Source organism: Mytilus californianus, unplaced genomic scaffold, assembly GCF_021869535.1.
Source record: "Mytilus californianus isolate M0D057914Y unplaced genomic scaffold, xbMytCali1.0.p SCAF_9, whole genome shotgun sequence".
Classification (NCBI taxonomy): Eukaryota; Metazoa; Mollusca; class Bivalvia; order Mytilida; family Mytilidae; genus Mytilus; species Mytilus californianus.
The window spans coordinates 7,875,165-7,890,164 of NW_026262745.1; the positions used below are offsets into that span (position 1 = coordinate 7,875,165).

General features: G+C 31.7%; 1 protein-coding gene across 2 annotated transcripts in view; it reads right to left on the reverse strand.

The window, feature by feature from the left end:
• LOC127714966 (probable G-protein coupled receptor 139) overlaps positions 1-8,180 on the reverse strand; it is a 50,923-nt gene extending 42,743 nt beyond the window's left edge. The window contains exons 1-2 of one of the 2 annotated variants that reach the window (XM_052220992.1): positions 4,988-8,180; positions 195-773 (exon numbers count right to left, since the gene is read on the reverse strand). In XM_052220992.1, coding sequence (XP_052076952.1) covers positions 488-773; positions 4,988-6,060 — 1,359 coding nt within the window. In that variant the 5' untranslated portion in view covers positions 6,061-8,180 and the 3' untranslated portion in view covers positions 195-487. Of the gene's footprint in view, positions 1-194; positions 774-4,987 lie in introns of those variants that run through there. The other variant, XM_052220991.1, reaches the window with a different exon arrangement.
• Positions 8,181-15,000: the final 6,820 nt, after the last annotated feature.

A 15,000-nucleotide genomic window follows, 5' to 3' on the forward strand; every position in this document is an offset into this window, starting at 1 on the left:
TACAAAGCTGAAGAGCACCGAGGACCAAAACTTCCAAAAAGTTGCGCCTAAGACGGCCAGTGTTTTCTGGCCATACACGAGGAAAAAACAATGGTGCCTAGCAAACTCTAACAGACTTAAAGAATATCTTTTACTACAAATTTCTACAACATGTAAAATTTCAATTCTGTATTCAAAAAGCATAAACAGCAATGTGAAGTATTAAATATTATTTTTATTTTATGGAAATATATACATGTTACATAGTTGAAAAATGTTTTACGTACATGTAAACTTTTTAATATCTTCATTTCAGTAGCATTAGGCTACTTTTATATTTTGACCCTGTGAGTGTAAATTCGCTCTACATGTCTTTAGTTTATAACCCAAGCGTATTTATTAGGACCAGAGTATTTTAATTTTAATCAGGGGAAATTCCAATAGCATTCCGTAAATCAAAATTTTAAAGATTTAGTACATTAATTATGATCTTTGTAATATCTAATTTCTATAATTCATCCTGTTTAAATGTTTCCTCTTTACCAGCAATGTGAAAAGTGTCTTGTTCTGATAAAGAATTGATATTATCTCGTAGTGAAGGAACAGGTAATAACGATATATCTAAGATTTGTGGTGAATGTCGCATATTTCGAACATGTTGATCTGACTCCTGCCATCCAATCGAAACTTCGGAAGTATGAACGTTGTCATTTTGAACCGATGTTGGAACATCAGCTTGCGTTGTCCTGGTTGAAATAGATGAGTTTTGCTGTGTCGACGTCCGCCTTCGTATTCTGAAACAATTATAAACTAAATGTTTTAACAATATCTGAATCATTTTTTCCATTAACTAATGTAGGTAATAAAACATCATTTTTATATCTTGCAAATAGGTAAAATTGGGTGGTCAATTCTAGGAGAGAGAGAGAGAGAGAGAAAGAGAGAGAGAGAGAGAGAGAGAGAGAGAGTTATTTCTATAAACGAAAAAATGTGTCTTCTATAGGCATAATTGTTTGTTTTTTGGAAATTCCGTACAGATTATGGTCTTGAGTAAAATCTTCGACGGGACTTATGCAAGAATGTAATGGGTTGAACCGGGTTTTTGCATGCGGTTAAGTTGTATTCAGTGTCAAGAGTTTAGACGCAATATGAGCATGATGTATCTTTAGGGTTCTAAAGAAACTCTTTAAAAGTTTACAGAATCTACATAATGTATATATTTTAGTATTAACCGTAAAGCAGTGTTACTCAGGTTTCGTCCGTTTACTGCATATCACAATAAAAATGAAAGAAGATCCGCAAGGAATCTAACCTTGAAGATAGGATTGCTTTTTAAATGTACATGTAGCTGTGTTAATATAAACTTTCAGTTGGCAGGGGATTCTTGAAAAATAAGATGCAGTATAAACAATAGGGGAATAAATTATTGACGAATCTTAAATTCCCTGCAATCCTTAACACTGAAATGTAATAATTTGTCGGTTTATGTTATCCTATTTTAATGTTTAAATTCATTTTCAATCAATTAGATAACATTTCAAAATTTATGAAAGATCAGTGACTGCATGCATATAAACTGGTGTGGGCTTTAAAAAATAATTCTTCTATATACTTGGTGTTTCTTTTCGAAATGCGACTCGAAATAAACGTAAATCACAGCTCTTCCTTTTTGTTATTCAAAGATTAAATCAATTAATAAATTGGTAAAATAAATGTGCAGTTTTATTTGAATACGAGATCTTTAATAGCGAGCACAGTGAGATATCAAATAAAAATCTTTAATGTAATCTGTCTCTTTCAGGTTTTTTTTATCAATTTATACTTTATTTGAACGAAATCAACATAAATACATGACATAACAATTATTCTCTTGCTGACTTTAATTTTAGTTTTGTCAGAAATTATACAACTTATTCAAATCAGTAACTCTTCCGTGTCTATGATGAGTTTATTTCTTTAAAAGAAAGCAGCAAAGTAGAACAATGCAACGATATTGAGAAATTTTCAATAGATCCCAACTCAGATTGGTCTTTACATGTTATGGGTTTAACCGTTCAGTGGCACATATTTCACGCATATTTAGGACGACAGCAAATTAAGCAATAAATCAATTAGGTAGGTACTACAAAGTTGGTCAATTGGGATGTGATATATTTTCGGAAAAAAGGGTATGTTTGCTAAAACTAAAAAACAAAAATTACAACAAAAAAAAGATTACAAACGGACCCATCATAGAATAAATGTTAGTGTTTCTTTATTTGGGACAGTGTGATACTCTTCCAGCTCGAAGAATCGGATTTAACAGCCGTCCCCTTTACGATCATATTTGGCTGCGCATTTAAACATCCTGTAAAGCCAAATGGTTGAGATACCTAAATACTCTTAAAAAGTAACTAATACACGACGCATATATTGCCCTACTTGTAGCGTTTTATATTTATTGGTATTATCTGTTTTCATGTAACACAAAAAAGGATAACAAAAATCACTAGACATACTGAACAGTACGAAATATTAAATCAACCACCAAGATCGCGCCCTCAGAACAAAACAGACTCAGAAACAAACACAAACAACAACGAACAACACTCAGTTCAAATACCCTGACACATCGTAGTGGGGATAAAAACAGTTTTACGTGAGCACTAGCTTATAACATTGCCTTTCTAGACTAGGTGTTTAATACTAAAACATACAATAAAATTAAGAAAAGTGCAGCTACCAACACGAAGAAAGTACTTGAACAAGGAAATGTATTCCGCACATAATTTGAAAAGCAGGATGGAAGCTTGCTCTCTTAATTTGATTTTTGTAATTTTATTATTTGCTGATCTGTTTGAAGTAATCTCGTTTAATTATTTTCGTCCTGATATTTTCGGATTCTGACACAAAATATTGGAATTTGATAAATGTTTAATAATTCTCAATTTTACTAAACATGTACGTTTTTATATTAAAAGAATGATATACTAGTACTAGGTAAGATAGTGACTATCAATAACGTAAAACATGGTATTTTATATGAAGAATTCGATTGATAAACTGGGTCTGCTGAATACGGGCCTGCTAAATGCTATAAAGTCAATGGAACTCGTTGGAGGCTTCCTCGTTGTCACACACTTAAATGCATAAGATGATGTGGTATGAGTGCCAATGAGACAACTCTCAATCCAAGTCAAAATTTATAAAAGTAAACCATTATAGTTCAAAGTACAGTCTTCAACACGGAACCTTGGCTCACACCGAACTGTAAGCTATAAAGGGCCCCAAAAATTACTAGTGTGAAACCATTCAAATAGGAAAACCAACGGTCTAATCTATATAAAAAACGAGAAACGAGAAACACTTATGAACCACATCAACAAACGACAACTACTGAACATTTACTCTAGATTCGTATTCGGACTCGGGTCGGAGTTATACACTTATTGTAAATATCTACTAGCAATACGTATTTCCATTATATAAAGCATATTGTTTTTCGATTATTGTACCTTCAATTTTATGTCTTATTTTAGACACTTACTTGAATTTCAGTATAATACCTAATGGGTGCATCCCAATGTTAGTAACATCAAGTATTTAAGAATAGGAAATACTTTGAATAAATTAGATCAAATTTAATTTTAACATATAATAATTCCTTAACGAAATCTAAGACGTATATTATGAATGCTCCTTTTGTTATATTTATTTCCTTTTCCTTAACTTTATAAGATTAGCTAATTTCACAAGAAAGAGTTCTAGCTTAAACATCATTTATCTTGTCAACTGAAAATCTTACAGATTTATCGTATAATAAAATTGAGAATGGAAACGGGGGATGTGTCAAAGAGACAACAACCCGACCAAAGAGCAGGAAACAGCCCAAAGCCACCCATGGGTCTTCAACACAGCGAGAAAATACCGCACCCGCAGGCGGGCTTCAGCTGACTCCAATACAATAATGTATACTAGTTTAAAGACAGTGGAAGTCACACTAAACTCTGAAACATATAAATGAACCAAAATTAATAAACATACAAGACTAACAAAGGCCACAGGTTCCTGACTTCAGACAGATGCAAATATGCGGCAGGGTTAAACATGTTTTTTGAGATCTCAATCCTCCCCCATACCTCTAACTAATATAAGCACACAATCTAGAATCATAGACTTATTAGTAAAACAAATGATAGGCGATTTGACTACTGCAGGAACATTTTGCACGAATTAATTCAACCTTGGGAAGGATAATTATACAGGCTATAATTACTTCATGAATATTTAAAATCTTCAATAAATATCAAGAAAACAATATTTATTACAGATAGTTTTGCTTTTAAATCACAAAAACGACAGATCTTAATAATCTATTAAAAAACAATATAAATTTTTATCGACGTGTACTTATTTCATGCTTCCTTACAAATGTTCAATACATATACATGGATTGAATAAACCACAAAATACTTCTGAAAATAAACCCAAGTACTTTGACTTAAAACAAACATTAGGACTACATGCATTAAATGACTGTCAAGAAGATTGAAGAAAAATATATCGTTCAAAAGTTTTGAGTTAAGCTATTTTATTTCAATTAATAAAACTGTTTACTTTATAATCAATGTTAATACTTCAGTCTAGCCTATTAGAATAAGGCGTATCGGGCTTAAGTTAACGTTGTAATGCAGTTTGAGTGTGTGTAGTACATTTAATTGTTGCCAAGCCGTTCAATAGAACCAATGAAATAATTGAGATTGACGATATACAACAACATATTTCTGGAAAAAAAACCAAGTACATGATCGATGATCTAAAACAATTTAGAAATGTACATTTATTAATGTCTGTCAAAAGAATTTAACAAAAATATACCGTTGAAAGGTTTTGTTTTACACTTTATTTTTTTTAACATTAACTGCAACTGTGTAATTTATAATCAATGCTAATTCTTCAGTTTAACATAAAGTATAAAGGTCGTCATTAAAAGACGAAATTATTTTTTTTATCTACAACATATACTTACATATTTCTATTGCAAATCGCTGGTAGATTCTTTTTAAATGTTGCATTGACGTTGACATAAAAGTAAAAGTTAATTCCATAATTAGTAAACTGAATTAAATACAGAATTGATTCTGAAAGCCCAAGTTGTGCTGATTTTAATATATTCTTTGATGTTGTAAACGAATCAACTACAAAGAAAATTGATATTGGAAATGTAGTTATTAGAAAATATATACTAGTGAAGAACAACATCCGAGTAAGGCTCTTACTACTTCTTTTGTTGCGCTTTTTATAGTCTTTATGATGCATAAATGATTCGTGGTACCGTCCAGAGCTCCGCAATGAGTCTCCAATAAAGATATTCATCATAAACATCAACATAAATGGAAGTAAAGACAGCCATACAAGATCAATGAAAACATAATATTTTTCTTCATAATTGTAAGATTCAGATGATGTGTTATTGCAAACATATTCATTCTGTACTTTCATCAAACCGTTTGTAATAATAAGATGGCCATCGATAAAGAAGCTCAATACTATTGGCACTAAAAGAATTATTTTAAGCAGAGATGAAAATGTTGCTGATCGATAATGTAACGGAAAGCGAGTTTTTACAAACCTATCAACAGTTATGGACACTAGTATCCACGACGAAATATGCATTGAAAAATATATCATAAAGACATCCAATTTACAACCGAAGTCGGAAATGGTCCGAATGTCAAGGTCGAACGTTGCTAGAATCCATCGTCTCGTTAATCCAGTTATAAGTACGGTAGTGTCTGAAATAGAATGAATAAAAAGGAAATTGTAAGTTATCTTTTTCCATTGTTTCATTCGACATAACACAAAAATAATTCCAAGGTTTCCAAAAACTCCGACAATAAATATTATTGGTGCTATAATTCTCCAAATCCATTTTGTAATTTCCTTTAAATGTACTGCATTTGTATCAAAAAGCACATCGGTAATGTTGTCAGAATTATTAAAATAAGTTACAGTTACACAACTTGATGTGAATGAGCACTCTGTGTATGACTCAGTTATATCTATAGTACTGCGTCCACCTGTTTGAAGACCGACAGCCATTAAATGTTTTTTTCTCTACCAACAGAACAGGGTTCTAACTAAAAATAAGTCATCAAACGCTTTCTTATAACAAAACATATAGCATTTACTAGGGTGTATCTTTGCAAGGCAATATTTTGTACATTGTTCGTCACTGATATTCATTTCTTTTTATACATAACAATTCTTCACCTCTACACGGATCATAATCTCTATACTTCCTCTTTAGAAAACTGAAACATTTGAAACACCGTATCACTGTTATAAAACCTGTTAATATCCAATTTGCACCTTTTTGTAAGTGAATAATTCCTCGTACGATTATCTGTAAGCTTATTTGGTTACAGCAGTATCAAAATTAGTCAGTACTCTGTACACTATGTTTGTATAAATGAAATAGTTTTTTTTATTGAAGTGTATATATTTAATGACAGACGACTTGTATTGTATGTGAATAAGGCTCGTATGGTGAATATTTAAAAAGAAAAGCTTTGTCATGGGTATTTTACACGTCTGTTTATCTTAAACCTAAATTATATAACAGAAAATCCACCCTTAATTGCTTTTAAAATGTGGTGTCTAGAATTGATAAACACATTGTACTTCTTTTAACATCTACTAAATTTAAGAAAAGGTTAATGAAATTTAATTAATATGTACATTTAATAAATAATTATTATTTTTTTAAGTTGGAATAAATATTATTGAAATCATAAAGCCGACAAAAACATTCATTATCCAAATACCTCTCAATTAATTGTGCACCATAGAAGCAATGTAACGTGTTTGGTAATTAGACAACTATATTCAAACAAACAAACAAAATACAAACACGAAGACAAACACATAAAAAAGTATAGTGATATCGGTATCATATGTGGGTAGCTTTGATAAAATTTTAATTTTAACAGTTTTATAATCATACGTTTCTAAACGGGTAACTTTTAGATTACATTTCCGTCATTTATTAAAATGTGTGTTTTAATCCGAATTGACTTAAATGTATTGATTTTATTCAGTAGAATTCTATAGCTACATGTAACCTGGTTTTATGATGTAATAGATTTTACATTTGATTATGTGCAAACGTTTCTTTCAAAAACTTATTATTTATAAACCATGAAGTAGATGTGAACATTGTTTGTGTTCATACATAGTTAAATAGTGTTTTGACAGTTATTTAGAATTGCTCAAGGTCAAATACCAATGTGTCGTATTTAAAATGTCATAAGCAAGAAGTCCAACTTGATGGAAGGATTGCACAGAAAACCGTATTCATGTTAGCTATTTATTTCTAATTAAGTGAAGTTTACAATTTCCCGGATCTGGAAATATTCGTCAACAAAATTATTCATAAATAGATATACAACGATAATTATGTTGCTTCGTATTTTTATTATTCTGTGTAGGTATTGTTTAAAGTTGATTTCTTTCAGTTGGTTATCAATCAATTTGTTACAAGGACACAATCCACAGTAATAGAATAATAGAACATCCTATGTTAGCTTCAAACTTGTCTAGTCATTTTCAATAATGTACTCAACATATTCGAAGTGGATGTCTAGTTTTCAGACATGGTTCAAATGTAACACACACTAAAGTTCAAGACGAATGTAAAATGTGCAAAGAAAACACAAACTGCAACCAAAAAGTTAAACTGGAAACAGTCATTTTGTTGTTACCTTGATTCCTTGAACGAGATTTGAACATCGGTAAACTACTGTTGCCTTATTGTATACGAATTTCAAAAGAAAAGCAAATCCATTGTCGTAGATTCACCGATATCTGTTCGTTCAATAGAAAACTATTATAATTTCTGAATTTTCATATCTCCTCCAACAGACTACTCGTTAGCCATTTATCCCTAATCATTCCTCTTTCTCTTCAACTGTAAAAGTGTCACCTTCTGTGATGTTTAAAAACACAGTAATGGTAGAGGAATCATATAGCTAAGTATGGTTACATCCATTTGGTGTAGAAATGTTTCATAACTTTTTCTGTTTTGTAAGGTTTTCTGGTTCTTTTGTAGTGACGTTAGTTGATATCTTTACATATTATTTATTTTGATGCATTAACCATGAACGCTCTTATAATTACAATCCGTCGGCTAACACAACTCAAAATAGGCCAAAATGCACTTTAAATCCCTAATATGACAATAAAAATTAATAAATATAATTGTATAGTATGATATCTCTCTGTGTGACTTCTGAACTTCTCGATTGTCTTCATCTACATGATAAACCTTCTGTTGTTCAATTATGCCAGCAATACATTAATACTAATCTAAATGTTGTTTAAGATATATTTTATTCAGTGGTATAATTATCATATTATTGGCATTTGACTATTGAAATTACGATTTTAAAATGTATTGTTAAAGACACACTGTTAAGTTTCATAATTTATGAACCAATCAAACAAAGTGATAAAGAATAATAGAAGGTGTATGTTGTTTTTATGTCATGAACGGTCGGTGAAGCATTATAAGTGTTTGAGGAGGTTGCCATTCCCTATTCAAATAAACGATTATTTATGATATCGGAAATATTCACATTGTTATTATTTGACAGTTTTAAGATAGAAGATTCTGTAGAAATCAATAACAATTTTGAGGTAATGTTATCAACTTACACTAGGCTCGCGACAGTCAGACACTTTCATACTTTTTAACATATCTCAAAAAGGACTAGTTAACAACCTTTACGTCGCTATACATAGCTTGTTAATATAGATGATATATGAATAGTGAACCCTTAAAGGTGCAATAGTTAACCCATAAATGTGCAATAGTAAACCCATAAAGGTGCAGCAGTAAACCAATAAAGGTGCAATAGTGAACTCATAAATGTGCAATAGTAAACCCATAAAGGTGCAGCAGTAAACCAATAAAGGTGCAATAGTGAACTCATAAAGGTGCATTAGTAAACCCATAAATGTGCAATAGTGAACCCATAAAGGTGCAACAGTGAATTCATAAAGGTGCAATAGTTAGCCCATAAAGGTGCAGTAGTGAACCCATAAAGGTGCAATAGTGAACCCATAACGGTACAATAATGAACCCATAAGGGTGCAAGTGCAATAGTAAATCCATAAAGTGCATAAGTGAACCCATAAAGGTTGAAACGTCGTCTATGTTGAGACCCTGCAAAACGTATAGTTAGTTAAAAATCATGATTGCAGTATTTACGATAAAGGTGTAATTGAAATCAAATAATATAATATTTCAGTTGACTGATTTAAAGATGGAATATAGACACATGACAGAAGCTGGTTTATCAATGCTATTCTAAAATGCGTGTAGAATGTAACATAATTTATAAACCGCATATGATAGTAAGGGCATTATGGTTTTCGGCTCTTGGGTCCATACGGTAGTCCGTCTGTCCTTCTGATATTCTGTTGTCTGTCCCTGTTGGACTTTTAAGATACTTTACCATGAGGATTTGATTATATCAACATGATGGTATAATGTTTGGTATCATATACTAACCTTTTTCAAATATGTGACAAATTAGCGTTTTGACCAAAGGTCGTGGTTCAGTCAACATAAAAATGTAAAAATTTGAGCAGATCATTGTGTTTTACTAACACATGATATAGTTATATGAAACTTGTGTTGACGGGGATAAATTCATTATTCTTTCGTTATTCAGTTTTGCGTTATTCTTAATTAATTTTGCGAGCTTCTACATTTTTTTGTAACCAAATATTCACGTTAGTTGAGGAATGGATTTTACTGAATAATTAGATAATTTTGCCTGAAAATGTGAATAATATTTTCCTATGTATATGTGACGAGAAGATTGCACGAGTCTTCAACTTTATTATGTTAGAAGTCTCTGATTTAATTTCTCTTTCCTCTGGTTAACTTTCAAGGCGGATCAGAGTAACTTTTTATACGGTTTGCTTTTTCTATTCCGATTTGCTTGATAGAGGGCTATTGTCAAGAAGGATGTAATTGAACCAAAGGTCTAAAATGATAAAGTTGAAGTGATCCTTTTTATGGACGCTATCGTGATTTGTCTGCTGTGTAAAAGCTAGGCCACTGATTAACACGGGTTTATTCCTCCTGTTGTAGCTATATAGTATCCATGGTTTCTGTGATTATGAGATCACCTAATGCAAATAATCACTAAAAGTTATTCATACTCTTAACGACGAGACATATCAAATAGAAGGACACGTACCTTGTATCTTGCCAGAGCTGCTGGGTTTACCCAAGTGTTTCTATGGTTCATTTTGATCAATCTTTCTCTTAAAACAAAAACAAACAATCCATCACAAACAAATCAAACAATTCGATTGGTTTCCGGATAACAACTTTGTTTTTTCTATAAAGCTATGATTTTCTGTTTTCTCTCATTTGTTTTGAAATGGAAGCTACTTACCTTTAGCACAAATACCAGATTTACTAGTAAAATATAACTTACTCGTAATTAAGTACAGTAGATACGGTTTCGTCTACATACGAGTGATAAATGGCAATCAAACTAATTGGAAGTCCAGATTAAATACGAAAATGAAAAGCAATGACGTATATCCATTTTCGTCATTTTTACTTTATAAAATTTGTCATACCTGTAGTTCAATTCATTTCAGGTAGGCCATAACAACATCCTTTTTCTCCATTCGTTTGTCCATTTCGTAATCTTGGATATGCATGATGGCTCGTCTTAAACCTGGGACATGTTCACAGCTGTGGTTTAATTTTCGGTTAACGAAGTGTAAATAATTTTATCACAAATTTGGAAAGGCCCGCGTAATGCAGCTTCGAATTCTGCAAGTAAAACATTGCTCTTTTCACATTGTTAAATTCTCTGGAAACTCAGATCTTACCGAACACTTACTAATCAAATAGTTTTTATATTTTTCTTTCTGGTTTTCTGCTCTTTAGAAAGCTCAACTAGTAAAGCTCAATCAGTTATCAAAATTGGCCAATTGTCCAATATCATTGCATAGAGTTTTTTAAATTTCATATCTAATTGTGTTTCTCATTTTTAGGCGCATTAAAAATATTGAACCAATTGTTCCTTCCTTGACTATTAAGTGCTCATGTTTCTTTTCTACTTCAACATTTATACAAGGACAACAGATCTGTTTATAGACAGTTATGAATGACAATGATTTAAAGTTTGACATTACATTTATTGAGTCATGCATGGGACAAGACAAATCGGAAATAACAGTAAACATATAATTTTTGTTTATCTATACATGAAAGTTATTCTTTGGTCCAATTTGAAGATGTTTCTATTTCATTTAATGTGGAAATGGAGTGCTTATGTTGACATTGTGTGTTCCATAATATATTACGTTCAGACAACTGAATTTTTTCTATTGTCTGTTGGTCATGTTCCTTATTTTCAGACATCGAACCGTTTTCAATTGGTATATCAGCCTTTGCTAATGTTGAAACTCCGCTACACATGGATACTGAGTGCGATTTTAATGAAAACCTGCAATGTTACCGTTTTAATACTTTAAATGTTGTAAACTGAAAAACATTAATATTTTTTCTAAAAAGGCGTGATTCATAATAAATCATACAAAATTATACATGTTTGTCAGAAATCAGATATTTTTTTTAAATTAATTTAACATTTCCGAGTACAGAATTGACTCGTTGTGGCAGTTTTGTAGTAAGCAATTAAAATGTCAAGATTAATGATCATTTTTGTTTAAAAAATAGTTAAAGTGTTGTCAAAACATCATGAACAGTAAGCTACTAATATGTTTCTTCCTGTTTAAATTTGTATTCAATTTTCACGCTGGCATTTATATCTTTTATCATAAGGCGTTTACATATCTCAATTGATAGGTTACGCTCGTGCATTTTCACACTATACGAACTTCATTAGCAGGGTTTTGCGCCTTACAAACAAAACTGCTTCCAAAGAGTTATGAAGGAGAACGACTTAAATCGGGCTAGATATGTTTACAGGTCACCCTTACAAATTGGTTCACCGATACAATATGTGTCTCGACTCCCTAGTGATATGATGTCACACTCTTAAATCCTCAGATACCAGACTAGTCCGATTGTGTCCTATTCCTGATTATGACATTTTGACTGAATGTGGATTCGTATGGCAAGTGATGCATGTATAGCATGAGACAATAAACCTTTTGCCATTCCAGATCTCGCTCCTTTTAGAGTTCATGCTATATCCTCAGATTTGTGTTTGTTTTTCTTAATCGATTTATGAGATTTGAACATCGGTTAATTACTGTTGCCTTAATTTGAACATATTCATTACCTGTGTTCATTAGTGATGTAATCAAACTTTCTGGGTTTCCCCTTTTTTAGATTAAATTTCCGTTTCGTCTTACATTCTGTTACATTGTTGGACTCAAAATGACAACTTACAGAAAGAAAAACGTACGTGTGACAGGTACTTCAATTTTTCATTGACTGATTGAATTGTTTCATTTGATTATTAATCTGTATACATTACACACTATTCAAAAACTTCACGAATGTACAGTTAAACTGTTTAAGTATTTATCATGTGCTTTTTGTAAGCTGTATAATTGTATAGATAGTACAAACGTTATCATTTTAATTATACATCTCTTCTTTTAAAGTGTAATTGTTTGATAGAATAAAAGTTTATACTCAACATATTTACACTTTTAGAAACCTAAACTCATTGGTAAGGAAATACCCCAGCAACACGGTGAATGGGAAAAAAATCTAGAAACAAGACACAAATGAAAAGAGCATTGAAAATCAAAACAAATCCTGACATTTAGCCAAAATCCGGGAGTATAAAACCGCTGCTGCGGTAGTGTTTTTATCCCTTGTCTATTAAGCTTACTACAACAATCGAGAACATGACCGCCATGTAGACTCAAAAATAGCTAGTTGAACTCCACTTATTATTACTTTTGTTTATACACACATAATAACCATATACATCCCGACAAATGAATCAATAGAAAATTATAATTGTTTTATTTGCGGAACTCTCGATTGACAGTTATGATGAAGTCAACTTGAATTTAAATGAGTGATCGTTTTTGATATACTATAATTGATATTGAGTTCTATTGGCACACAAAGTCAATAATATCCATAGACAAAGTTGTAATTATGATTTTCTTTGAATTACAATATCAATTAGACCGAATCAGTTTCAAGGATGTGTTATCTAGGCAGTTTTCCAGGAAATTTTTAAATGTAGACAGCCGCATTATACGTAATTGTTTTCAAGGACACACATGTCATTTTATAGCATTGCACGTATTCGTTTATAAATATAAATTTAAATTTATGTCGCTATGACTCGTTTGATCAGCGGAAGGGACTTCAGACAAACTATGTCGAAGGTTTTTTTTTAAATTGAAGTCAAATCAATTCATTCCGCTTTTCATGATATTTATAGTCAAATATATTGATATTCAACAATGATTTCTTGGTGTGTTACACGGTGTTGTCAGGAGTATGTTCCAACTCAAGGCTTTCCAAAAAGCTAATTATATATATGTATATATATTAATACATATTTGAAATACAATTAACATAAAAATAAGCACAACTATTAAAAGTCTAGCGCTTTCATCCTTCACTCATCAAGACGTTGTTTCCATGACGTTAAGTCATCGTATTGTAACACTGTTTTATTCATCTTATTGTTCGTGTGTTTCCAGCCATCTTATTGTTCTGGTGTTTCCAGTGAAAGGCTGTTAGGTTTAGTTTGAATATCTTTTTAAAATAATTTTCCATTTGTTTGTTTCTGTATGTCTCAGTGTCTTTCTTACATATATAGAATAGTAAAAATATGAATTTATTATTTCCGCATCGTGCATTGTGTTCGCTGAACGAGATTTGTGTCCCGTATTTGCTGTGTGTGCATCCTGGCCCTTTCACAACGGCTTTTTCCTGTTTATTCAATATAATTTTTTTTATACCCTGGACTAACCCCCCTACTTGCGAGGGCCTGAAGTCTTCACACTTTAACACGAATCCTGAATTTTGACTAGTACCCTGTGGTAGGGGTGACCAATCAGTATTCTGCTCCATGTTCTCGCGATAGGTGAATCCCGGTCTGATTCCGACTGATTGATTGACAATATTTTTATTGTCTATGCATTTAAGCGTTAATGTAGTCATCGTAGAGCAGCGGAATATAACGACTTGATTAAATCTGGACAGGTAATTTAGTATATCAAATGTATGGACTTGCATGTCATGTGAGCGAAAATCGTGGATGATTTTCCATTTGTAAAATATCTTTGAAGTTCCAGTCTCTAGATAATTATGATTATTCTACATTTGCAGACTTCACATCTTTTGTCATAACAAACATTGACATGAAATGATAACTCTGATATTTCAAATTTAGCTCGCGTTAGTTTTTTATTTCAGAATACTTGCCTACCGGTACCTTTTTATTATACACTCTTCTTTGAGAACATTTTGAGTGTTCTAAATTTGTTAAAGCATTGGTAGGTTGACTTTTGCGGCATTAAAAATGTTGGCTATTCTTGGATCATATATGATAATAGCAAAGTGGTACCAATAAGCTTTTCAGTTTTTTCTTTTGTAATGCGGAACTTCGGATTTGTTAACTCCTTTGCTCTCTTAGCCGTTTCAATACCGTCTTCAATTTGTTTGACTGGGTAACTCAGCTCAATAAAATATTCTTTGAGTTCTTCCAGTTTTATTTTTCGGCGGTCTTCAGATACAACTGTGGCGCAAATTCGTCTTGTCATATAATAGGGAATATTCCGCTTTGTATTTGAGGGATGACACAGATATTCAAATATGTATGTGTGTCATTTCTCTAATAAAACATATCTGTAGTAAAAATAAAATCTGACCATTTTATATTTTAATCAAAATGTCTCAAAACACTAACTGTTCATTACGGGTTTCTATCGTAAAGTTCATTGAAGGGTGCAGAGGGTTTAATATAGCATGGAGTATGATAAATTCATCTTGTGACTTTATCCAAA